The sequence below is a fragment of the Delphinapterus leucas genome, chromosome 11 (genome assembly GCF_059928025.1).
Source record: "Delphinapterus leucas isolate spDelLeu-1000000601 "Yukka" chromosome 11, BTC_Dleu_Yukka2, whole genome shotgun sequence".
In the NCBI taxonomy this organism is placed as follows: domain Eukaryota; kingdom Metazoa; phylum Chordata; class Mammalia; order Artiodactyla; family Monodontidae; genus Delphinapterus; species Delphinapterus leucas.
The window spans coordinates 75,139,370-75,163,723 of record NC_143139.1 but is presented as its reverse complement, the minus strand read 5'-3'; the positions used below and the strand labels follow the sequence as shown (position 1 = coordinate 75,163,723).

General features: G+C 36.0%; 1 protein-coding gene across 12 annotated transcripts in view; it reads left to right on the top strand.

The window, feature by feature from the left end:
- EEA1 (early endosome antigen 1) overlaps positions 1-24,354 on the top strand; it is a 146,049-nt gene that overhangs the window by 93,192 nt on the left and 28,503 nt on the right. For all 12 annotated transcript variants that reach the window (XR_016395010.1, XR_016395007.1, XR_016395004.1 and 9 more), the window contains 8 exons: positions 6,205-6,408; positions 9,810-10,010; positions 11,360-11,473; positions 14,283-14,438; positions 16,992-17,131; positions 20,490-20,820; positions 21,903-22,004; positions 23,883-24,077. Coding sequence is in view for 5 of the 12 variants with exons in the window: in XM_089921119.1 (XP_089777245.1) it covers positions 6,205-6,408; positions 9,810-10,010; positions 11,360-11,473; positions 14,283-14,438; positions 16,992-17,131; positions 20,490-20,820; positions 21,903-22,004; positions 23,883-24,077 (1,443 nt within the window). In the remaining 7 variants the exon portion in view is untranslated. The remainder of the gene's footprint in view (positions 1-6,204; positions 6,409-9,809; positions 10,011-11,359; positions 11,474-14,282; positions 14,439-16,991; positions 17,132-20,489; positions 20,821-21,902; positions 22,005-23,882; positions 24,078-24,354) is intronic.

Below are 24,354 nucleotides of genomic sequence, written 5' to 3'. Positions count from 1 at the left end.
GGCCCAGTGGTAAGCACTGAAATTAGAGAGCTAAGTAAGACACAGTGCCTGCCTTCTAGGAAATGGCAATCTAACGATAGACACACAGAAGCAATGTTGGAATTGAAAGGAGGCAGTAAGTAATATGCCTTTCTTTCCCTTCTGAGTTTGGATAGTGGCATGGGAGTCAGGTGGTTAGAGATCCAAATATTGTATTCATTTATTTGTTCTTTCATTCAGTCAACAAATATATATTAATGTCTACTCTTAGCCAAGGAAGTGATTTTGTGGATATGGCAGCAAAGAAAATAGACAAAGATGTCTGCTCTCATGGAGCTTAGTGAGGAAGACAAATACTAGCCAAGGTAAATAGGCAAAATATATAGTGTGTTAGATGGTGGAAGTGCTATGGAGATGAAAAAAGGGACGGGGAGTAGGAAGTATCTGGGGATCTGGAGGTGGGACTGCAATGTTAGATATGGTTGCCAGGGAAGGCATCTTTGAGAAGATCTAAAGAAAGGGAAGGTGTACAAGAACATCAAGAAGCCAGTGAGTGGAGTGGTGTGAGTGATAAGAGAGTTAAAAGCCATAGGGATCACAGCCATAGAGATCACAGAGGATCAGAACATGTTGAGCTTCATAAGTAATTTTAAGGATTTTACTGTGAGATGAGAAATCATTGGAGGATTCTGAGCAATGGAGTAGTATGATCGGACTTATAATTTCGTACGATTACTCTGGCTACTGTATTGAGAGTAGGCCGTAGGGGCACATAAGTAGAAACAAAGAAATTCGCTAAGAGACTACTATAATAATAGACACAAGAAATGATATGGCTTGGATCAGAGTGGAAACAGTGCAGGTAGTGAAAAATGGTCAGATTCTAGACATACTTTAAAAGCTGACAGATTTACTGATAGATTGATGTGGGGCATCAGCAGAGAAGTCAAGGATGATTCCAAGGATTTTGGCTTGGGTAGTTGGAAGGATAGAGGTCAAACAAGATGAAGACTGGGAATCCTACTGGATTTGGCAACATGAAGTCACTGATGACATTGGTAAGAGCAATTTGTAAAGAGAAGGAGGGGCAAAAGCCTGATGGAGAGGGTCCAAAAGAAAATGGGAAGAGAGAAGTTTGATGCAATGAATATAGTTAACTCTAGGAGTTTTATTATAAAGAGTAGCAAAAAAAATAGAGTAGTAAAGATGAGGTAGAGAATTTGGTATAGATTGCAGGTAAGAGGACTTTCTTATAATGTACCGCAGAATTAAATTTATTCATCCAATCACAGACAAAGCTGGAAATGACAGCCTTTTACCTTCTTATAGGCAGGTTGTCTCTTAGACTGAGGGGAGAGCAAGGGGCTGAGTTAAACATTCTTGATTCCTTATTCCAAGCTTTCCAGTTAGTTAAATTCTCAATCTCTGGAGAGGAATAAGAAAAGGATGGCAAAGAGGCCAGGCAAAGTCTCTCATTATGAAAAGTCCTAAAAACTAATTAAAGAGATGTGATGAGTATAATTCTAGGTGTATATATGTATATAAAATTATTATGATAGCATAGAGAAGACAGTTATGTAACTCTGATAAAATTTGGAAAAGAGCAGTTACAGAAAATTTCCTTAGAAGGGGCAGTCTGTTGCAAAGTTTGTGTAGATGTTTCTGGGTTGCAAAGATGGTGATAGTGAGTAGTATACTCCAAGTAGAAGTTACAAGGAAAAGAATAGTGAAGCTGGTATGAATGAAACTGTTAGGTTTTGCTGGAGCTTAAAGTGTAATTTAGAGATGAGTTGGAGAAGAGCCCAGAGCATTAGACATGGGTAAGTTTATGGAAGGCCTTCCTATCTATGCTTGAAGATAGAAAGGTATTGAAGGTCTTTAGAAGTGCCATAGCCAGATTTGATTTTTAAATAGATTATTCTCATGGTTTTGTAAAACATGAATTTTGGAGAGAATATTCTGAAACAGGAGATCAGTTAAAAGACTAATATATGCAGTAGTTTAGGTGAAAAATAATGATGGTCCTTTTTTTTATCAATTTATTTTTGTTTATTATTTTTGGCTGTGTTGGGTCTTCGTTGCTGCGCATGGGCTTCCTCCAGTTGCGGCGAGCGGGGGCTACTCTTCTTCATGGTGCACGGGCTTCTCATTGCGATGGCTTCTCTTGTTGCGGAGCACGGGCTCTAGAGTGCCCCAGCTTCAGTAGATGTGGCACGTGGGCTCAGGAGTTGTGGCTTGTGGGCTCTAGAGCGCAGGCTCAGTAGTTGTGGTGGGCAGGCTTAGTTGCTCCACGGTGTGTGGGATCTTCCCGGAACAGGGCTCGAACCTGTGTCCCCTGCATTGGCAGGCGGATTATTAACCACTGTGCCACCAGGGAAGCCTAATAATGATGGTCTTAGTTTAAGCAATTGCTAAAAAATATCATAGGGACAAATATGAATGCTACTTTGGAGGTAAAGTAAATACTAGTTTGGAGGTAAAATACTACTTAAGACAAATATGAATACTACTTTGGAGGTAAATTAATAGTTGTAGGGAATGACAGAGATAGGGAATGGCTTGCAGACTGATAACATTGGGTACATGGTAAATGGAGGTATCATCAGCTGTGTTAATGAACTTGAGAAAGATGGCCAGTGCAGTGAGTTCAGTTTCGGACAAGTCTTGAGGCACCTATGGGATGTATTAATTTAAAGCCTGAAGGAGAGGACCATGCTATATATTAGCTGTGAGAGACAGTATTTATGGGGTAAATGGAATTATTACAGTAAATGTGATCAACCAGGGAGAGAGTGTAATGAGAAAAACAGACAACTGGTGACACAAGACTGCTGGGAAACACTAACATTTAAGGGATGGATGAGTAGAGGAAGAACAGCTCAAAGAAAGAATGATCAGAGCAATTAAGGAGACCTTGCAGAGTGAAAGCCAAAGGACTAGGGAGAGTCAAAAGTTGGGAGTAAGCAGCAACTTCAAATGTGGGTGTGTGGAGAGGACGCCCAGTATGATAAATGAAAAATATTCATTAGGTTAAGTAGTTAAGAATTAGTGACCTTGTGAAGCATAATTTCAATAAAGTGATAGACATGAATGTCTGATTTTTGATTGATGAGTAAATGAGAGATGAGGGAGTGGGGAAAGTAAATATGCATTACTTTTGAAGTTAAAATGTGAATTGCATAAAGACTGGGCAGAAGCTGGAGTGGGACTTGGTCTGGGAAGTGTTTTTGAGAACCAGAGATACCTGAATATGTTTATAATGTAGGACAAAGGGACTAGTAGAGAGGGAATAATTGAGGATATTGGAGAAGGGGAGGTGACTGAAGGAATAAGGTATTTATAAGCTATGATGTCACTGATACAATGGGTGGTGGTAAATTCAAACTTATCCTGTGAAGGATATCCTTTGAAGAAAGGAGGGGTGTGTGTGTGTGTGTGTGTGTGTATTTAAATATATTTTACTTTATTATTTATTTTTATTGTATAGTTGATTTACAATATTGTGTTAGTTTCAGGTGTACAGCAAAGTGATTTAGTTATACATAAATACATATGCATGTGTGTGTGTGTGTATATATATATATATATATATTCTTTTTCAGATTCTTTCCCTTTACAGTTATTACAAAATATTGAGTATAGTTCCCTGTGCTGTATAGTAGGTCCTTGTTGGTTATCTATTTTACATATAGTAGTGTGTAAATATTCTTGAATTATATATGTCTATGTATAATTTTATAGGTAAGAGGAAGAAAAGTCATGGTAGGTCATTCCTGAAGATAATATAGCACCGCCCACCCCCCAGGTTAAGTTTGAATAGTAATAGCTGAATGTCTGGTGGACAGAGATTAAGAATTTGGAGATTAAGATTAAGCTTTTAAATGGTTATTTAGGGGAATATTTGAGGATGCGAACCCCACTCAAGTGACAGGAGTGAAAAGATGATTCTGAGTATATAATAGAGGTTGGAGTCTAGAAATTTGTGGTGGCACCAATCTATGGAGGTTTGTGATTTTGCTCTAATAGTGCTTAGAAATGTAGGTGTGGAGAAAGCAGATTGCACCATTGATCTAGGATTGGGTTTTTGTTTGGAGTGGCTGTATTGGAAACTTGGGGGGTAAAAGGAAATGGAGAATGTAGATGAAAGAATAGTTAAGGTTAGTTCATATCCATATATGAGGATCAGGAAGAAAAGCTAGGTGTATGCTAAATATGCTAGAATAAAACTGAGGTTAATGTCTCTTTGACATTGAAGAGCAGAAATGAGGTCATGAAACTGGAAGACAGTCAGGAAGTTGTGGTCACAGAGTAGGATAATTGACACTTTTTTTATCTAGAACAATTTCAGGTGATTACAAGATCCTGCATGTGAGTGATTGAATAGAATGAATAAAGGTCCAGGAATTAAGATGATATGAATGTTGAGGCTGTACTCTTAATTCTCTATGTATTTTGTATTTCCCAGGAAATTGGCAGAAATTGGGATTGAGAGAAAGACTAAATCAGGTCTCAAGTCTTCAGTGAATGAGGTAGGGATTTATAGATGATAGCAACACAGCATAGAGGGTAGAATAAATGAATACATAATTCCCAAAGCAGCATAAACCTTCTACTTGAGGGAGAGAGTAATGGCAGTGAAGAAATCTAGAAAAAGTCAACCTCTCCTGCTTGCCCAACAGAACAGTCCTTACATATCAGAGAGGGCTGATGGGGAACCAGCATCTGTACAGAGAGCACCAAACTTCAGTTAGACTTGGAAATAGAGTGATAGTTCTAGAAAAAGCTTAGCCCTGGAACTGTGTTTCCAGAAGATTGGTAGAATGTACAGAGAGGGTTCTTAGTGGCAGGAACAGAGGATGAGAGCAGAGAGATTAGGTTGCTTTTCATCGTTTCGTGACTGAAACTTAAAGGGATGAGAAACATGTTTGAAAGTGACTGATCTTACTTTTTTTTTTTTTTTTTTTTTTTTGCGGTACGCGGGCCTCTCACTGTTGTGGCCTCTCCCGTTGTGGAGCACAGGCTCTGGACACGCAGGCTCAGCGGCCATGGCTCATGGGCCTAGCCGCTCCGCGGCATGTGGGATCTTCCTGGACCGGGGCACGAACCCGTGTCCCCTGCATCGGCAGGCGGACTCTCAACCACTGCGCTACCAGGGAAGCCCCGATCTCACATATTTTAATATTGGCACACTTCGTTGAGGGTACCAAGGGGTTGCTGGCTCTGTTTCAGGAAGGTGGTGTGGGCTGCTATAAAGTTTGCATAAGGGCTTGTTAGGGCCTTGTTCTGGGTGGAGGCTCTCTGGCTCTCTTAGAATGATTGAGGCAGAGGCAAAGGCTGTGGGTCAGATAGCTCTCAACATTAATGAGTGTTGCTCTGGATATGGGCTCTTGCATGTGCTCTGTGTAACATGACGGTCCTTGGTGAGGTAAAGAAGAGGGATCCCTTGATGTAGTGACAGAAGAGTCCTATTGGGGTATTGAAATGATCTTTCATGAGTGTATGTGCGTTAGAGTACAGTCACTTACTTTTCTGTTCATTCAGTAAATATCTTAGAACATACAGGTCTTGGATACCTTGATGAATAAAACAGATAAAAATCTTCACCTTCTTGGAGCCTATTCTTGTGAGGGGGCAGAGGGAGGCACATAAACATGAAAAATAAGTAAATTATTTAGTGTTAGACGATAAGTGCTATGGAAAGAAAAAATATTCAGGAGAGGGAGTATTTGGAAAGGCTGCAATTTTAAATGTAATGATCAGGGTAGGTATGATTGAGAAGGTGGCATTTGAGCAAACATTGGAAGGAGAGGGAATGAGCCATGTGACTTTGTGAGGAAGTGTGCCAGGCAGAAGAGACAATTGGTGCGAAGGCTCTGAGGTGGGCATGTGCCTGGTGTGATTAGGAATAATGAGGAGTTCCACGTGTCTGAAATGGAGTAAACAAGAGTCGTCGTAGGTGGTGAGGTCAGAGTGTTAGAGTAAGAATGTGGTTAATTGAAGGGGTATTTTGGTTAAATTCTAGTTTATTATCAATAATATAGGTTTATATTGTTAAGTATATAGTTCTAATTATTTAATTAAATTTGCCATGTTAAAATGTAATGATTAGTAAAAAATATGTAAGACTAAGAGTTTGAGTCTTAAAATTTATTTATTATCATTTTGTTTGAGGAATAACTTTTTAAGTTCTCTATCATTAAGGTAGTAGTTTTCAATTCTTTACAGAATGATTTAGAACAAGTACTACGTCAAATTGGTGATAAGGACCAAAAGATCCAGAACCTTGAAGCCTTATTACAGAAGAGTAAAGAAAATATTTCTTTACTAGAAAAGGAAAGAGAAGACCTTTATGCAAAAATTCAGGCTGGTGAGGGAGAGACTGCTGTTCTTAACCAGTTACAAGAAAAAAACCATACATTACAAGAACAAGTAAGCTTGTCAAGTGTATTCTATTTCTAAAATTTACTTTTCAAGTGTATTCTATTTCTAAAATTTACTTTTATCTCTCTAAATCTTACTAAATGCTTTATCTAAATGATTCTTCTGTTTTTAGTACTTTAAAAATTATTATGTATTTCTGACAAATACTATCTTATTTACCTTAGAGGTGGGTTGCTATTGTAGTGAAAATAAGCTAACATGATTTGATGAAGGAACTCTCAGTTCATGTCCCAGGATGTAATTTATTACCTGTGATGACCATGAGCAAATCATTTCCCCTTGTTAGCTCATTTGAAAAGTATAGTTAGCTCATATTGAAAAGTTATTAATAATATATACTTGCCTCATGGCATTTTGTGATGTTTTGAAAAAAGTAAATAACAAAATATATTTATAAACTAAAACCACTAATCAAGTGTTAGTTGTTATTATGTATTGGTTAATAACCAGGCTTAGTGGTTACCTATATTTTGATATTGTATATGTGTTTGGAATAGCTAATAATAATTTTGGTAAGTTGCCTTATCGTTCTAACATCTATGTGTTAGTTTAAGTGAAACTTATAAAATTTAGCTTAATACATTTTCAAACTGTAAAGAATTTATAGTCACTTTTTGGAAGAATTGTCCAATAAGAGAATTCTAATTATCTAAATGAGAAAGTATTAAAGTATAAGTAGGTCATATCACTTTTCTAACTTGGGTATTAGAATATAACACAAATTTTTCCCCCAAATTTCAAAGTTAGCCTAGGTTACCAGTTTTTATGAAGAATTATTTAGACTAGCTTTTATAGTTGAAAGTTGCTCAGTGTTCAGAACTCAGTGTTCAGTATGAGTTTTGATACAAATAAGAAGGCACATGATACCTAAAAGAGACTAAAGTGATGGGGGTGTATTGATAAACATAAAGATTGCTTCCAGGATTATAGACCTGATAATTTCCCTCATATCTTAAGCTTTTAAACTACCAGCTGCATTGATTTAGTACTCTAATTTTAATGTTGACCTGAAACAAAGATGGCTTCTTTTTTTAGGCTTTTATCTTGAACACAGTGTCTGGATTTTAAAAAGGTATTGGTGGGCTTCCCTGGTGGTGCAGTGGTTAAGAACCCACCTGCCAATGTAGGGGACACGGGTCCGGGAAGATCCCACATGCCATGGAGCAGCTAAGCCTGTGCGCCACAGCTACTAAGCCTGTGCTCTAGAGTCTGTGAGCTACCACTACTGAGCCGCGTGCCACAACTACTGAAGCCTGCACACCTAGAGCCCGTACTCCACAACAAGAGAAGCCACCGCAATGAGAAGCCCACGCACCACAACAAAGACCCAATGAAACCAAAAATAAATAATAAATAAATTTAAAAATATCATATTAAAAAGATATTGGCATATCCCAACGATCTGTACTGTTCTAGGGTGTGATGGCTTAGGAGTGAATGTGATTTGAACCTAATAAATTTTTTTTTTTTTTTGCGGTACGCGTGCCTCTCACTGTTGTGGCCTTTCCCATTGCGGAGCACAGGCTCCGGATGCGCAGGCTCATTGGCCATGGCTCACGGGCCCAGCCGCTCCACGGCATGTGGGATCTTCCCGGACTGGGGCACGAACCTGTGTCCCCTGCATCGGCAGGCGGACTCTCAACCACTGCGCCACCAGGGAAGCCCTGAACTTAATACATTTTAAAAGGGTGTCAAATTCAAAACCAGGCAGATCCATCTCCTGACCCTAAACGTGCTTCTAAAGTAAATTGCTTGAGGAAATTGGATCCCAAAGATTACAGGATGGAAATTTTGGTTGAATTGTGTTCGTATTCCGTTGGAGATAGAAGCCCAACTAAAAGAATTGTGGGCTGACTCACATGACAACTTGTTTTTGAAAGGGCTATTTTATCTTGAAGATTTTGAGTTTGGAGGAACTAAGGTGATTGGCAGTGGAAAGAATCAGAACACTTGAAATTCCTTAAAACTTTATTGACTTAAATAATTTTGCCAGGACTTCCCTGGTGGCGCAGTGGTTAAGAGTCCACTTGCCAATGCAGGGGACATGGGTTCAAGCCCCGGTCTGGGAAGATCCCACATGCCACAGAGCAACTAAGCCCGTGTGCCACACTACTGAGCCTGCACTCTAGAGCCTGTGAGCCACAACTACTGAGCACTTGTGCCACAGCTACTGAAGCCAGCACGCCTAGAGCCCATGCTCCACAACAAGAGAAGCCACCATAATCAGAGGAGCCTGGGCACTGCAACGAAGAGTAGCTGCCGCTCACTGCAACTAGAGAAAGCCCGTGGGCAGCAACGAAGACCCAACGGAGCCAAAAATAAATAAATAAAATAATTTTGCCTATGTTACACATAATTTAAAAAAACCCTTTACACTTAAAAAAATAAAATATACTTATAGATATAAAGAAAAAGCTATAATAATGGAAATAGAAGCGGAAACTAAAAATTAGAACTTCTAGAGATTAAAAAAAAATCTGAAATGAAAATTTCACTCGATGAATATAATAGATTAAGCAAATGGAAAACAGTATCAGTGACCATTAAGACAAGGTAATTGAAACTGTCCACAATGAAGCACAGAGAGAAAAAAGGCTGGAAAAAAAATGAACAGTGCCTTAATGACCTGTGGGATAGTATCATGTAATCTAGCATACATATAATGAGTGTCAAAGAAGAGTGGGGAGGAGGAAAATATTTATAGAAATAGTGGCTGAAAAAATAGCAAATTTAATTAAAAATATGAAACCACAGATTCAAGAAACTCAATGCATTCTAACCAGAGTACCTCAAAGAAACATCAGATGAATTGGATTTCACCTAAATGAAAAATGAATGCTCTTCAAAAGATACCATTACAAAAATAAAAGCCAAGACAGACTGGGAGAAAATATGTGTAGTACATATATCTGACAATTCAGAAACATCCAGGATATATAAGGAACTCTTATTACTCAATCAGATCAGTGATTGTCTGGGGCCAGAGATGAGTGGAGGGTGGGTACTGAGTGCACAGGAGCATGAGGAAACTTTTGGGGGTAATCGGAATGTTCTCTTGCTTGATTGTGGTGATGGTTAAATGAATGCATGTATTTATCAGCTCTCCTCAAACTGTACAATTGAATTGGGTGAATTTTATTACTTCTAAATTATAGTTCAGTAGAGTTGGTTTTAAAAATAATAGGAATCTCTGAATTTGATGTTATTCTTATGATTTTGAGAGATTATGTTTACTTATTTTTGGAAAGATGTGAATAATGTTTCTCTAAAAAAAGTTGAGATAATCTATCATAGAGCACTTTAACATTCTCATGGTGCTTAAATTTGGGTTTCTTAGTTCTTGTTACATCGTTTGTGACCTTCATAATTAGAGTCTTGCTTATATGTAGGTAACTCAACTAACGGAGAAGCTGAAGAATCAGTCAGAAAGTCATAAACAAGCCCAGGAGAATTTGCATGACCAGGTGCAAGAGCAGAAGGCACATCTCAGAGCTGCACAAGACCGCGTCCTTTCCCTAGAATCCAGCATTAATGAATTAAGTAGTCAATTAAATGAAAGCAAGGAGAAGGTCTCCCAGCTTGATATACAGGTAATATCGAATTATGTAACTTAATATGAGTTTGCATGAATAAAACACCAATTTTAGGCCATCACATATTTTAAATCGTTTCTCTCTCCCTCCCCACCCCTGCCTTACTTATTAATGGAGAAAAAAATCGGGAATAGAAATTAAATAAAGTTTGTATTTAGACAGTTGTTGAGCTTTCCTGTTTGCCTTTCTCCCTTTCCCTCCGTATCTTTCTCTGTCTCCCAACAAATTACTCTTCCAGAAACTACCAGATCTTTTCACTTTTTTTTCATGAAGCCCTTATTGTTTCCTAAGTTCAAAGTTGTTTGATACTATTATACCATTAGATTTCTGTTACATATATTTGAATTATTTTGAATTTGATTTTTTAAAAGGTTTGGTTAAAAAAAACCTTTAGGTAATTCCCTGGTGGTCCAGTGGTCAGGACATGGCGCTTTCACTGCTGAGGGACCAGGTTCAATCCCTGGCTGGGGAACTAAGATCCCGCAAGCCTCGAGCACGGCCAAAAAAAAACAAAACAAAAAACCCAACTTTGTATGGTACCATTATGTTTTTTTTGTTTTTTTTTTTTTTTTTGCGGTACGCGGGCCTCTCACTGTTGCGGCCTCTCCCGTTGCGGAGCACAGGCTCCGGACGTGCAGGCTCAGCGGCCATGGCTCACGGGCCCAGCCGCTCCGCGGCATGTGGGATCTTCCCGGACCGGGGCACAAACCCGTGTCCCCTGTATCGGCAGGCAGACTCAACCACTGTGCCACCAGGGAAGCGCCCATTATGTATTTTAATGTGTTTTCTTTCCGAGGTCAGTATGGAAGCCTTGCTCAGTGAGTCAGTCATGGTGTGGAAATTAAGACATATTTCTTTCTTCATTCTCATCATTGGTTTTTTATTCTATACTATAGTAGAGAAAGTTATAGAAACATTTCTAGCCTTAATTTTCTTTATTTGAGGAGAATAATTCCATCGAAAATCAGAAATGATATAATAAAATAGCAAGTATACTATTAGAATTTGGAAAAAGAGGATACACATTTCTTTCTTTTAAAAATATATTTATTAGATGAGTTAAAGATAATTCAATATGTGGATGTCCAATTTTAGAGAGGGGGAAGTGTTTTGCTGTTATAGGGACATCTTTTTATCATTTATTCAAGCATTATTAGGAGTATTCTCTCCTACTCATTCCTGTTTGGGGGATTATCACATAATTATTTTTTAATGTCTAAATCTTTATGTTTTCTGCCAAAAGATTTAATTTTTTAAAATTATTTAGTGACAAAAGTAATGTACAGTCAAGCAAGGGGAAATCAAGAAGTAAATACAAATTAAATGACTTGTAAATTTTGTTACAGATTAAAGCCAAAACTGAATTATTGCTCTCAGCAGAAGCAGCAAAAACTGCTCAAAGAGCAGATCTTCAAAATCATTTGGACACAGCACAAAACGCATTACAAGATAAACAGCAGGTAGGAGAACCTGATGCAATTTCTTACCATAACCTAATGTTTTGGTAGATAAATTAACTGGAAACATGTAAAAATGATACTCAGTTTTATATAATATTGTGATTGACCTGCTTATTTTCCTTAATTTCTCCCTGAGTTCAGAACCAGTTGAGTGGTAGATGCAAGAGTCAGGCAGATGGAGATAAAAGTATCATCTTCGGGAATTCCCTGGCAGTCCAGTGGTTAGAACTTGGTACTTTTACCGTGGTGGCCCGGGTTTAATCCCTGGTTGGGGAACTACAAATTCCACAAGACAAGAGTCGTGGCAAAAAAACAAAAACAAAAAACATCTTTTTTTTTTTTTTGCAGTACGCGGCCTCTCACTGTTGTGGCCTCTCCCGTTGTGGAGCACAGGCTCTGGACGCGCAGGCTCAGCGGCCATGGCTCACGGGCCCAGCCGCTTCATGGCATGTGGGATCTTCCCTGACCGGGGCACGAACCTGTGTCCCCTGCATCGGCAGGCGGACTCTCAACCACTGCGCCACCAGGGAAGCCCCATTTTTGCTTTTGATAAAGCTCGACTTGTGCAGCTATGGTTGAGCTTCTTAATATTGTATTTCTCCCATAATATAGACCTTGGTGTGGAGCTGAAATGTTTACTCCTAATTGTTGAATTGTTGCTTCATCCCATCAAGTGCCAATGACTGGGAAAGAGACAGATTTCCACACCTGTTTTAAGTAGGTAATCAGGCTGTGACCCAGATATACTTCCCACTTGGAAGCAGGAAAAGAGCACCATATATTCCATCTCAATAGTAAGAGTTACTCTCTTTTCTTGGGGGTAGGAGTAAGTAGGGCTGGAAAGCATACACAAGTTACTCTTCTCAACACTTCTGGTAGAATAAAAGCTTCCTCCTTTAGGGCCAAGCTCAAAATGCTGGTAGATTTTTCTTACCTTTGACCAGGTAGGAATTTTTAAAGTTTACTTTTTGCTTGAGAAGTAATACTGGTTGTTGGTCCAAACAGTTTTTAAACAATATAGTAGTGTATCAAGTTAACAAAACAAAATGATTTTCTATATTTACCCTTAACCCCAATCCATCTTTTCTCCTTATATGGAAATTTTGCTTTTAAATTTGGTATGTATCCTTCCAGACATATATAAACATTGAACAAAAATATATGTGTGTGTGTATATACACACAGATCTTTTTGTTTTATACATATACTATCATTATATATGTTCTGCAACTTGCTTTTTACTTTATATTGTTATTTACATTATTGCTAAACACATCTGGAAAGTATTTTCTAAGTATTAGGTCAGTGCCAGGAACTATAGTGGAAAAAGTATTTATAAGAATAACCACATAAAAGTTTAAAATTTACCTGCCAAAAATATTACAAAATTCTAAAGCAAGTAGCAAAAGAATAAAACATTTTCTGAAGTATGTCTGATGAAGGGTTAATATTTTTGATGTTTAAAACACTTTTACATAAGAAATTAGTGACTAAAAAAAAGTAAATGATCAAAACTATATTAGCAAATCCTCAAGTTCATTAAGAACCAATTGCAAATTAAGACAATAATGGAATATGCCCTTATTAAGGTAGAATGTTTGTGTGTAAGTGTTTAACACTGGAAGGATTGGACATGGTGTAGAAGAACAAGCCACTTCCATACCTTGCTTGCGATAGTATACATTAGTTCAACCTTTTGATGGTGGTAGGGGAAGCTGGTTGGCAATATATTTATTTTAAGACCTTTAGGATTTTTCATATTCATTAGCTCACTTTTAGTCCTTTACCCTAAGGGAATAATCGTAGTTTTAAGCATGCTGTTAGCATATCTGCAGAAAGGTTTGTAGCAATCTAAGAATATAAAATAGGGCATTTGGCTAAAAAATGGTCTGTATTGATAAAATAGAAATTTACGCAGTCATGTATAATGATATTTTAGAAAATAATGTCACAGTTTCATGATGCATTGTTATGTAAAAACAAAGGAGGTTAGGGCTTCCCTGGTGGTGCAGTGGTTGAGAGTCCGCCTGCTGACGCAGGGGACACGGGTTCGTGCCCCGGTCCGGGAAGATCCCACATGCCGTGGAGTGGCTGGGCCCGTGAGCCATGGCCACTGAGCCTGCGCGTCCGGAGCCTGTGCTCCGCAACGGGAGAGGCCACAGCAGTGAGAGGCCCACGTACCGCAAAAAAACCCACAAAACAACAACAAAAAAAAACAAAGGAGGGTACAGTAAAACAGTATGTAAAGTGACCTCCTTTATTTTAAAAGTACAAATCAAAAAATAGAAACTAACATATAGAAAAGACTAGAAGGAAAGTTATCAAAACAATAGTAATTATCTGTGGGTAGTGGATTTACTAGTAATTTTTATTTTGTTTTTTCCTGTGCAACTAGATATTCCAAATGAATTGTTCAAGTTTTATAATGTAATCCCTGTAATTAAAAAATTATATTAAAAATGGTGCTTTGAACATTGAAAACATTTAATTATAGTATAAAAGTGTTATTTTATTATTAGCCTGTTTAATATTCTGTTGTATCTTTTGGCTCCTAAAATAACTCTTCCTAGAAAAAGTTATTGAGCTCTTATGTATGTAAACGTAGTATCTCAGACTATGTACAACTTCAGTTCAGGTCCTTTATTGGTGGGTAAATATAACCTGTGATATATTATTAGACTTATCTATGGTCTTACTCAAAATAGCTTCTTAAATAAAGTTAGAGTTTTCTGCTTTACTTTGAAAAAACATTTGGGCATTACAGCAAAGTAAACCTTACCAAAGTTATCTTTAATTGTACTTTTTATAGGAGTTAAATAAGATCACTACTCAGTTGGATCAGGTCACTACAAAGTTGCAGGATAAGCAAGAACATTGCAGTCAGCTGGAAAGTCATCTTAAAGAATATAAAGAGAAATATCTCTCTTTAGAACAGAAAACTGAAGAACTGGAATGTCAAATTAAGGTTTGTATAAAGGAAACTGTAGCCATATTTTCTACTCTTGTAGCAATGGAAATTGATGACCTAGAAGGAATCAAAGATTTTAAATTTGCAAACAAATGTGAAGTTGTGATATACCAATTTAAAAAATTACTTGTAGTTTTTTCATGTCTTAATTTTGAATTCCACCTTTACTTTTAATTTCTTCACTAATGGATGGCTTTTACAAATAGCAGTTTACATATATATGGGTTGCATTGTGATGTGTAAGTGTTTTAAAGAGACAACCAACCAAGGATCTACTCTATAATTACAAGGAACTTAGTATTTTATTGTTGTGAAGTCTCTTTTGCCCTATCATTCCTGTCTCCTTCCCTCCTTATTCCAATGTAATATTCAGGTATGGTATATTTCTTCCTTTTTTTACATTTTACATTTATACCCTTTGGATTTTGTTTCTAATATAATATTATTAAAACTATTATAATTTACATTATGGTAAATTGCTTCTTTCTTTAACACAACTTCAAGTGAAAGTATTGATTTATACTAAAGAGATTAAATGACTGACTACACATATTAGAGGATTTGACCTGAGTCCTTTGTCCTTTAAATTAGAACTTCTATAAGTTAAAGAAAAATTTCTCAAGTTACTATATATTGTAACTTATACCTTCACAGTCAGATGAAGCACTTCTGTACAATTATAGAATCATGGGCTATGTATATTTCTATATGTGCATCTATAGCAATATAACATGGAAGAAGAAAATTACACTTACAATTCTATTTATGGGTTCCCTTTTCTTTATGGTCAATGATAATGGTATGATCAATTACATGATGTAATGGTTGAAAAGAACAGAAAAACTTTTTTTTTGGTCTTTTTTTTAAGATGAAAGGCATCTAATGAGAATTCTACTTGAGTATCTTTTAAAAATAGTTATTTAGGGACTTCTCTGGTGGTACAGTGGTTAAGACTCCACGCTTCCACTGCAGGGCAGGTACGGGTTTGATCCCTGGTCAAGGAACTAAGATCCTGCATGCCTCGTGGCATGCCCCCCCCCCCCAAAAAAAGATATTTAGAACCACTAGTGTCTATTGTGATCTATGACAATGTCGGATATTTAACATTTTGTAATTATTATTTTAGGAAGTATTCCACCTGTTTTATATATATATATGTGTGTGTTTGTGTATATATGTAGTTAATAGAATTAACATAGTTACATTGAATATCCAGTGTAAGTGTTGAGTAAGAGCCACAGGTACCTAAATTGGCTTATAAAATAGTATGCAAAATTTTTACAACTATACAAGAAAAGCATTGCTTATAGATGTTCAAACTATATATTTAACAGTTTGATTTTGTAAATTCGTAAAAATACATACAGTTATATGTATATGTATGAGATAGAAGCCATAGTGTGAAGAATAATAATCTCTAGACCAAGAGATTAAAGAAGCAAAATCAGAAGTTTAATTGGCTTTATATTTAGGGTCAATAGGTGTTAATGAGAAGGATGACATGACAACTCCATTTTAGTTTTGAATATTTATAATTATATAACAGTGTTGTAAGCTGAATATAAAGGATTATATATTTTATTTATTTATTTTAAAATAAATTTACTTATTTTTGGCTGCATTGGGTCTTCGTTGCTGCGTGCGGGCTTTCTCTAGTTGTGGCAAGCGGGGGCTACTCTTTGTTGTGGTGTGCGTGCTTCTCATTGTGGTGGCTTCTCTTATTGCAGAGCATGGGCTCTAGGTGTGCAGGCTCAGTAGTTGTGGCTCGTGGGCTGTAGAGCACATAGGCTTAGTAGTTGTAGCGCACGGACTTAGTTGCTCCGTGGCATGTGGGATCTTCCTGGACCAGGGCTTGAACCCGTGTCCCTTGCATTGGCAGGCAGATTCTTAACTGCTGCTCTACCAGGGAAGTCCCAGAATTATTTTAAGTGGGCCCATGTGTGAACCTGTTACTTAGTTTTTTCATACTTGAGTTAATAACTTCTTTTTTTGAGTTAATAACTTTTACTCAAATAATAAATATAATTAAATTTATTCTCTTATTCAGAGTTCATTTTATTTATTTATTTAATTTTTTAATTAATTAATTTTTTTTCGTGGTACGCAGGCCTCTCACTGTTGTGGCCTCTCCCGTTGTGGAGCATAGGCTCTGGACGCACAGGCTCAGCGGCCATGGCTTACGGGCCCAGCCGCTCCGCTGCACGTGGGATCTTCCCGGACCGGGGCACGAACCCGTGTCCCCTGCATTGGCAGGCGGACTCTCAACCACTGCGCCACCAGGAAAGCCCCAGAGTTCATTTTAAGAAGTGAAAACTTAGTGACTGCCTGTCATATATAAAGCCAGCTGCTAGGTCTTCTGAAAGATTCCAAGATAAATGGCTTCTTTATTCAGTGATGGCTTCAGAATGTGTTTTTTATTATAACATAAATATTTTTGGTTATTTTTGTGTGTTATGTCAACACCAATTTGAGTGTAAATAAATGTTATAATGTTTAATAGATAGATAATCGTTGACATTAAAATGGTTTTATATTATATTTCTGCCATAGAAACTAGAAGCTGATACTCTTGAAGTTAAAGCAAACAAGGAGCAAGCTTTGCAGGATCTACAAGAGCAAAGACAGCTGAACACAGATTTAGAGTTTAGAGCCACAGAATTGAGTAAACAACTTGAAAAGGAGAAAGAAACGTAAGCTAAACTACTTAAGGGAGAGGATTATAAACTAAGTTTCATAAGATTTTTATTTTGCTATCACAGTGCTTAAAGATTTATTTGATTCTATAAACTTCTGATATTAATGTGAACGAAAAATAAAGCCATCACAGTATGGTTAAATAGGAGGGCTTGTGACCAGTCACATTTCAGTAGACTTTATCTTTAAAGGCCAAATACACCACTCTGACAGTTGGCAGACTGGATCTGTGTCAGGATGATGAGGGTTTTTGACTCTCAGTAGTAAAGCTGGAAGCTGAGAGCCTGGGAAAGGTATTCAGTACCTTTCAGGGAAATGAAATAAAACCCATCAAAGTTGATGATAGTTAAATTGTTTTATACCTTCATGGCTTCATCCTTGTTTTGGGAGTGATGACAGAATGTTTTTGTTCTCACAGCTAGTAAATTGGGTCCTGATATTGTGAACTTGAGGATATACAGATGCATATTGTGCCTCAAGTGGCATTTCTTCTCTTATCATCGTTTCCAGTGCCTAGGTGTTTGGGGAGTACATCTGATCCTTTGTATCACCCACTGAGTGATTTGTCACCTCTGGAACCCAGTCATGTGTCTGTGAAGATGACCTTTGAGTTGGTTCTTGTTCTCTTTCCCAAGGCCCCCTATGGGCCCAGTTTTTCTTTCCATTTCTACTAAGGTTTTTAAAATTTTTGCCTTTATACTTTATGCAAACATTTCTTATGTGGGGTCCTGCATTTCTAGAGTACTACCTAAGAAAGAAGGGCTGGGTAAACACATCTGAGGTTTGACTAAACCTCACCCCTGGTCATAGGACTCAGCCCAAATAACAGGGTACAGAGCTCCGCTTTCTCAAGGGCCACCTTCACTCTGCATGCACCTCTTTCCCTCCAAATTCCATCTTATAATGTATTTTCATTACTCTGCGGTTTAATGTATTTTCAAATATCCTTTGTGATTTCTTTGATTTACGGGTTACTTAGGAGTACATTGTTTACTTTTCAAATATTTAGGACTCTTCTAGATATCTTACTGTTATTCGTTTCTAATTTAATTCCATTTTGGTAGGAGAACATACGCAGTAAAATTCAGACATTTCAAATTTTCATTTAGGGCACAGTGTATGGTTTATCTTGGTTAAGTTTCCATGTACACATATATGTGTTTTTGGGTAAAGTGTTCTATAAATATCAGTTAGGTTAAGGTGGTTGACAATGTTGTTCTAATCTTCTATATCCTTGCCAATTTTTTTCTCTGGTCATTTCTGTCAGTTTCTGAGAAAGGGGTGTTAAGGTTTCCCAGATTGTGGATTTATTTATTACTTCCTTAAGTGACTTTGAAAAATATAAACTAAGTTTTATAGTCACTATGCAAGCCTTTATTTCTTTTTTTTTGTACTAAAGAATTTTTTATTATTTTTATATCTAGAGGTTTGTCATGAAATGTAAAGCCACTAATTTAAAATATTTAATGAGATATGTCTCAAAGGGTTTTAGTGTAATAGAAAACAGGCATATTTAAAATAAAATTCTATATGTATTTGTGTGATATATATATACACATTTCAATATAAATAGGGATCTACTTTTAACTTTTTTACATAATAGAGAGCTGGTATAGATATAGATAGATATCAAAACTGACTTTTTTTTTTTTACATCTTTATTGGAGTATAATTGCTTTACAATGGTGTGTTAGTTTCTGCTTTATAACAAAGTGAATCAGTTATACATATACATATGTTCCCATGTCTCTTCCCTCTTGCGTCTCCCTCCCTCCCACCCTCCCTATCCCCCCCCCCCCCCACCGCAACTAGGTGGTCACAAAGCACCGAGCTATCTCCCTGTGCTATGCGGCTGCTTCCCACTAGCTATCTATTTTACGTTTGGTAGTGTATGTATGTCCATGCCACTCTCTCACTTTGTCACAGCTTACCCTTCCCCCTCCCCATGTCCTCAAGTGCATTCTCTAGTAGGTCTGTGTCTTTATTCCCATCTTACCCCTTAGGTTCTTCATGACATTTTTTGTTTTTTTCTTAGATTCCATATATATGTGTTAGCATACGGTATTTGTGCAAGCCTTTATTTCTGTTTGCTTTCTTTGACTCACATAGTCTTATGATTTTATAATAATTACTTATGGGAAAGTTAAGTAGCATAGTAAATATATCAAGTCCCAATTTTAGGGTTGCTTGACAGGGATTTTAACTATATTAAATGGTAAAGTAATATTAGTACAATGACTTTTCTATTTAGACCTTTAAAAATCCACGAGGTACAGGATCCTGTGAATGTGCCTTCATATGTTCTAGCTACTTTTTTGAAAGTAAAAGTAAATTTCTGGGACTAAAAGTTAGAAAACTTCAAGGTATAGATGCAGTTCTGGTATTGTTTTAATACCCAACTTCAATTATGTGGCTGGTACATTTTTTAATAACCTCTCTTTAACATATTGTTGAATTTATAATAAAGTACATTGATAGTAAAGTACATTGGAAATAGTATGCATTCTAGAAATATTACTTTGCACTTGGTTTCATTTTCACTTTAAAAAATGGTTGATCTTTAATGTGTTCTTTTCTTTTGATATGTAATATGCATAATTTTATTCATTTTATGAAAGCAAAGTCTTTAGTTTAACTTTCTTAAAACAATATCTTCATTTCCTCATTCTTATAACCCTTTTTTCCTGTTTTAAAAAATTGAAGTATAGTTGATTTACAATATCATGTTAGTTTCAGGTTCTTGTAACTTTTTAATTCATTCCAGTGTAGAAAACTTATATTAAAGGACAAATGATAACAAATCTTTTATATAATCTGCTAGGCTCTAGGATTAAAGTAAATCTTTTGTCTTTCCTCCATGTTTGAAATGAAATATTTCTTCTATTTTTTAACTTTATTTTTCCTGGTTACCTTATGTGTTTTCAAGTTTAAGACCTGGCAAACACATAATGTGTTTTAGTTTTTCAAGAAAAGAGTCAGAGTTCTGTGTGCATGGGGACTAAGGTAATAAATAGGTTCTTTAGGGTACATGGGAAAACATTTCTGGCTGTCATACACTAGAGGGTTTGCTATATGCACAGATTTATTTGGTGATATATTGTGGTCAACAAGACTGGATTAAGTCATGGGCTTAGATGGTCTTGGCTTTACCACTAATTTATTTGACTTGAGGAAAATCATCTTCATCTGTTAAATCATTGGATCAGATGTTCTAAGGCATTTTTCAGTTGTGTGGTTTTATGACATTAAATTATTGTTTTTACTTCTTAACTACACAAGAAAGTTTTAAAACTCAATAATTTATTTGAATGGTAAATTAAACATTATTAAAGAAATTGTTTCTTAAATATTTAGAGTATCCAATACAAAGTTGGATCTACAGAAGAAATCTGAAGCGCTTGAAAATATTAAGCAAATGCTTACCAAGCAAGAAGAAGAAAAAAAAGTCCTTAAACAAGAAATTGAAAATTTAAGTCAGGATGCAAAGATGCAGCACAAGGAATTGAATAACAAAGTTCACACAGCAGTAACAGAACTACAAAAAGTGAAGATGGAGAAAGAAACTCTAGTAGCAGAGCTTTCTGCAGCAAAAGAGAAATTATCAGAAGTTTCTGATTCTTTGAAGAACTCCAAAAGTGAATTTGAAAAGGAAAACCAGAAAGGAAAAGCTGCTATATTAGATTTGGTTAGTTGTTTATGTTTACTGTCTTAGGTAGAAGTGATTTTTATTTAAAATGTAGTGACTTTCCTGCTTAATTCACTGTTGACTTTTCACCCTGCATTTAAGTGATTTTAAGTGTTCTTGGAGCAAAGGAATTGGGATTACTTAACCTGAGAAAAAGATATTGGTGTTTGTGTGTGTAATTTTCCAATGGCCCAGAAAATTTTCAGCTGAGTATATAGTCTTTCTCTATTCTGGGTCTGGTGCTAGATTTGGGAAAGACTACAGCATGTTTGTCCTCAGGGACACTTCCACAGAGAATATAGCTACTAGTTGAAATGTTTTTCACTTGACTATAAAAAAAAAAAAGAAGACCAGAAAGATCTAAATGATTTTTAACTCTGGTGCTATAAGCTTTCTTAATTCTTTATTCAATTTTCTAAAACTCTAGATAATACCATGTCTTAGAGATACTGTAAAAAATAAACTATAGAGAAAAAAAAATCTGAGTCTCAGGAAATGCGTAAAGAGGAATGTATTCTCAGAAATATTTTAACCCAGAATAACAGCAAAAGTAAAATTCTTTTGTTCTCAATATGAAGGTCAGTGAAAGTGTTGAGTACCATAAAAAACATGATTTTTGTGTTGCTTTTATGTTCCTTTCTGTTTGGAGGAAACATCTTCTATCTGTACATCTTCCCACTTAAGTTATATGTGATTATTTCTGTTTGTTGTTTCAATACTTTAAAAAAATTTGCTTCCATTTTTTGAAGCCCATTATTCTACTTTTAAAATAGTATAAGTTAATTAATTCTGAGACATAAAAATGTGGTTTCCAAAGTATTCTAAAATCTTGTCTAAATATTATCTAAAGTATTTATTGTGACTATTGGTTGATAATAGAAACTCTTAGCCTTTTCCTCTCCCTCCCCATTTACTGCTATAATATTTGTCTGTTTTTATTATTGAAATGGATGATTTTGTCCCATCTTAAATCATCAGTGATTCTGGTTTATTTCCTTGTGTGGATCTTACTGAGATTGTAAACCAAAATTCTTAAATTCACTACAAATATTTTCTGCATAATGTAGTTTCCATTTTTTTAGGAGAAAACGTGCAAAGAATTAAAGCAACAACTTCAAGTACATACAGAAAGCACGCATAAGGAACAGAATGAACTGAAAAAGTCACTTGAAAAAGAGAAGGAGGTAAGATTTTTTTTCTATAACAAAAAATACGTAAAGCATAATAAGGTCTTTATATTTTCAAAATACTTTCACAATACCTAAGTCAAAAGAAGGTTTTTTCATTTGTGTTCTACCTACTACTGAAAAGTTTCAAGCTAGTTTAATAAAAGGCCCAAAATAAAGGATTATAATTAATAAAGGTAGAAAATTGAGTCAACTAACTATAGAGTTATAATTAGATAATCTAGATTAAGGAACATTACTATGGATAAAAAAAGTCTTAATAGATTTTCCATAGAAATGACATTTTAAGTGCTCTTTATTTCATGGACATTTATATTAATAGCATATTTGATAATGGTTGTATAACAATTCAGAGGTTTTTCTATGATTAATGCTTCTATTGTTCTCCATCAAAACCAACAAGCAAATGAGGAAATAAATGGGTATAATATATATTGTTATTCTCTGAAGACATACCTCTAGCAGCTAGAGTCCAGGCATGTAGCTTTCTAGAGATCAGATTTGATAAAGCAGCAAAACATGGTCCTGACAAGTCTTTAGTGTGATTGTGTTCTGGTTGTTGATTGAAAGAAAACGCCTGTGCTTTATATGCCAGCCATGTAAGTGGCAAAATTATGGAGGTTTAATACCCAAGCTGTGAATCCAGATTGTGCAAATGTATATCCTGACTGTGCCAGTTATTAGCTATGCTGTCTTGCCTTGCCATCTTAGGCAGATGACTTGATCTCTCTGTGCTCCAGTTTCCTCAGCAGTAAGATGGGGCTAATAGTAGAATCTGTGTCATAGGATTATTGCGAGAAATAAATGGGTTAATATATTTCAAAGTGCTCAGAATACCAGCTGTAACAAAATAAATGGTCAAATGTTAGCTATTACTTTATTATTGGTTATCATAACATAATCATTATTAACACTACCTGACTCCTGTTTTGCACAAAAATATTTTCCTTTGTATTGGAGATAAGCTGAAGCATCCATATATAGCACTGAAACTTTTTCAAAAGTAACTTTGAATGGTCAGATGCTCAAATTAGGTTCTTAATGAAATATGCATAAAATACGTAAACATGACTTTGGCTGGATGGGTGAGAGGTAGTGTAGTTCACCTTGGCCACAGAGGAACCTCAGTGTGACTTCTATATGATATCTAATTTTGAACAGAAATATATCCTAGTAGATTGTTAAAATAAGGTAGTAGCAAAATATGCCTCAAATCTCTAAATGAGGGAACAATTGTGTGGTATAGTTTAGTGTCATCAGACAGATACTAAACATATTTGCCAAAAATTATCTTCGTTTTATCACAGTTAATATGAAGCTATCCTTTCTGATTCACTGTGGCCAACAGGCTCATTTAGCATTTTTTTAAAAAAATTATTTATTTTACTTTCTTTGGCCCCACTGTGCTGCTTGTAGGGATCTTAGTTTCCTGACCAGGGGTCAAACCCAGGCCTGGCAGTGAAAGCGCCGAGTCCTAACCACTGGACTGTCAGGGAATGCAGTTAGCATTTTGAGAATATTCAAAACAGTAGACATTTCAGCAATCTAAAGATTGATGTTGATTTTCCCTTTTTCTATGATTTAAGAGAACACTAATCTAGTTCATTTGCAAGCTGTATCCAAATGTATAAGTTAAAAAGGAAGGCAAGATTCAACAAATATTGAAGATTAATCCAGCATGTCATCCAGTAGTGAATGGTGTCAGTTATGAAAGCTCCATGAGGGTAGGGATTTTTCTTTTTGGTTTACTACTGATTATTTGTGGCCAATAGACTCAGTAGTTTCTACTTAGAGTAGTGCTTGGCATGAATAGGTACTCAATAAATGTGTGTTGCATGGATAAATGAATGCTAAACAGGTTTTATTTTCTTTTAGACTTCTCATCAGCTGAAGCTGGAGCTCAGTTCAATGCAGAGACAAGTCATACAGGCCCAGAATAGTTTAACACAAAAGGTAAAAGAAGAACAACAACTTCAGAGTAACATAAATGAGCTAAAGCAATTGACTGAACAGAAGAAAAAGCAAATTGAAGCACTCCAAGGAGAGGTTAAAATTGCTGTTTCACAGAAGGTAGTGATATATTTGTTTACTTTTTATGGGAAGAAAAACTTTGCAGTTAAAATAACAATATGATAGTAACACAGATGAGTTACAACAAAGAAAATTTTACATATGCTCAAATTTTTTTCTAAGTTAAATGTATAAATGCACTTAATTATATGACTAAATATCTATGTCTGGATTTCCATTCACTATAACCATGTTGTTAGATAATTCTTATTTGAAATTCTAGCACTAATCATTTGTCTGATAGGCATAAAACTACCTTTTTGTAAAATAAGATATA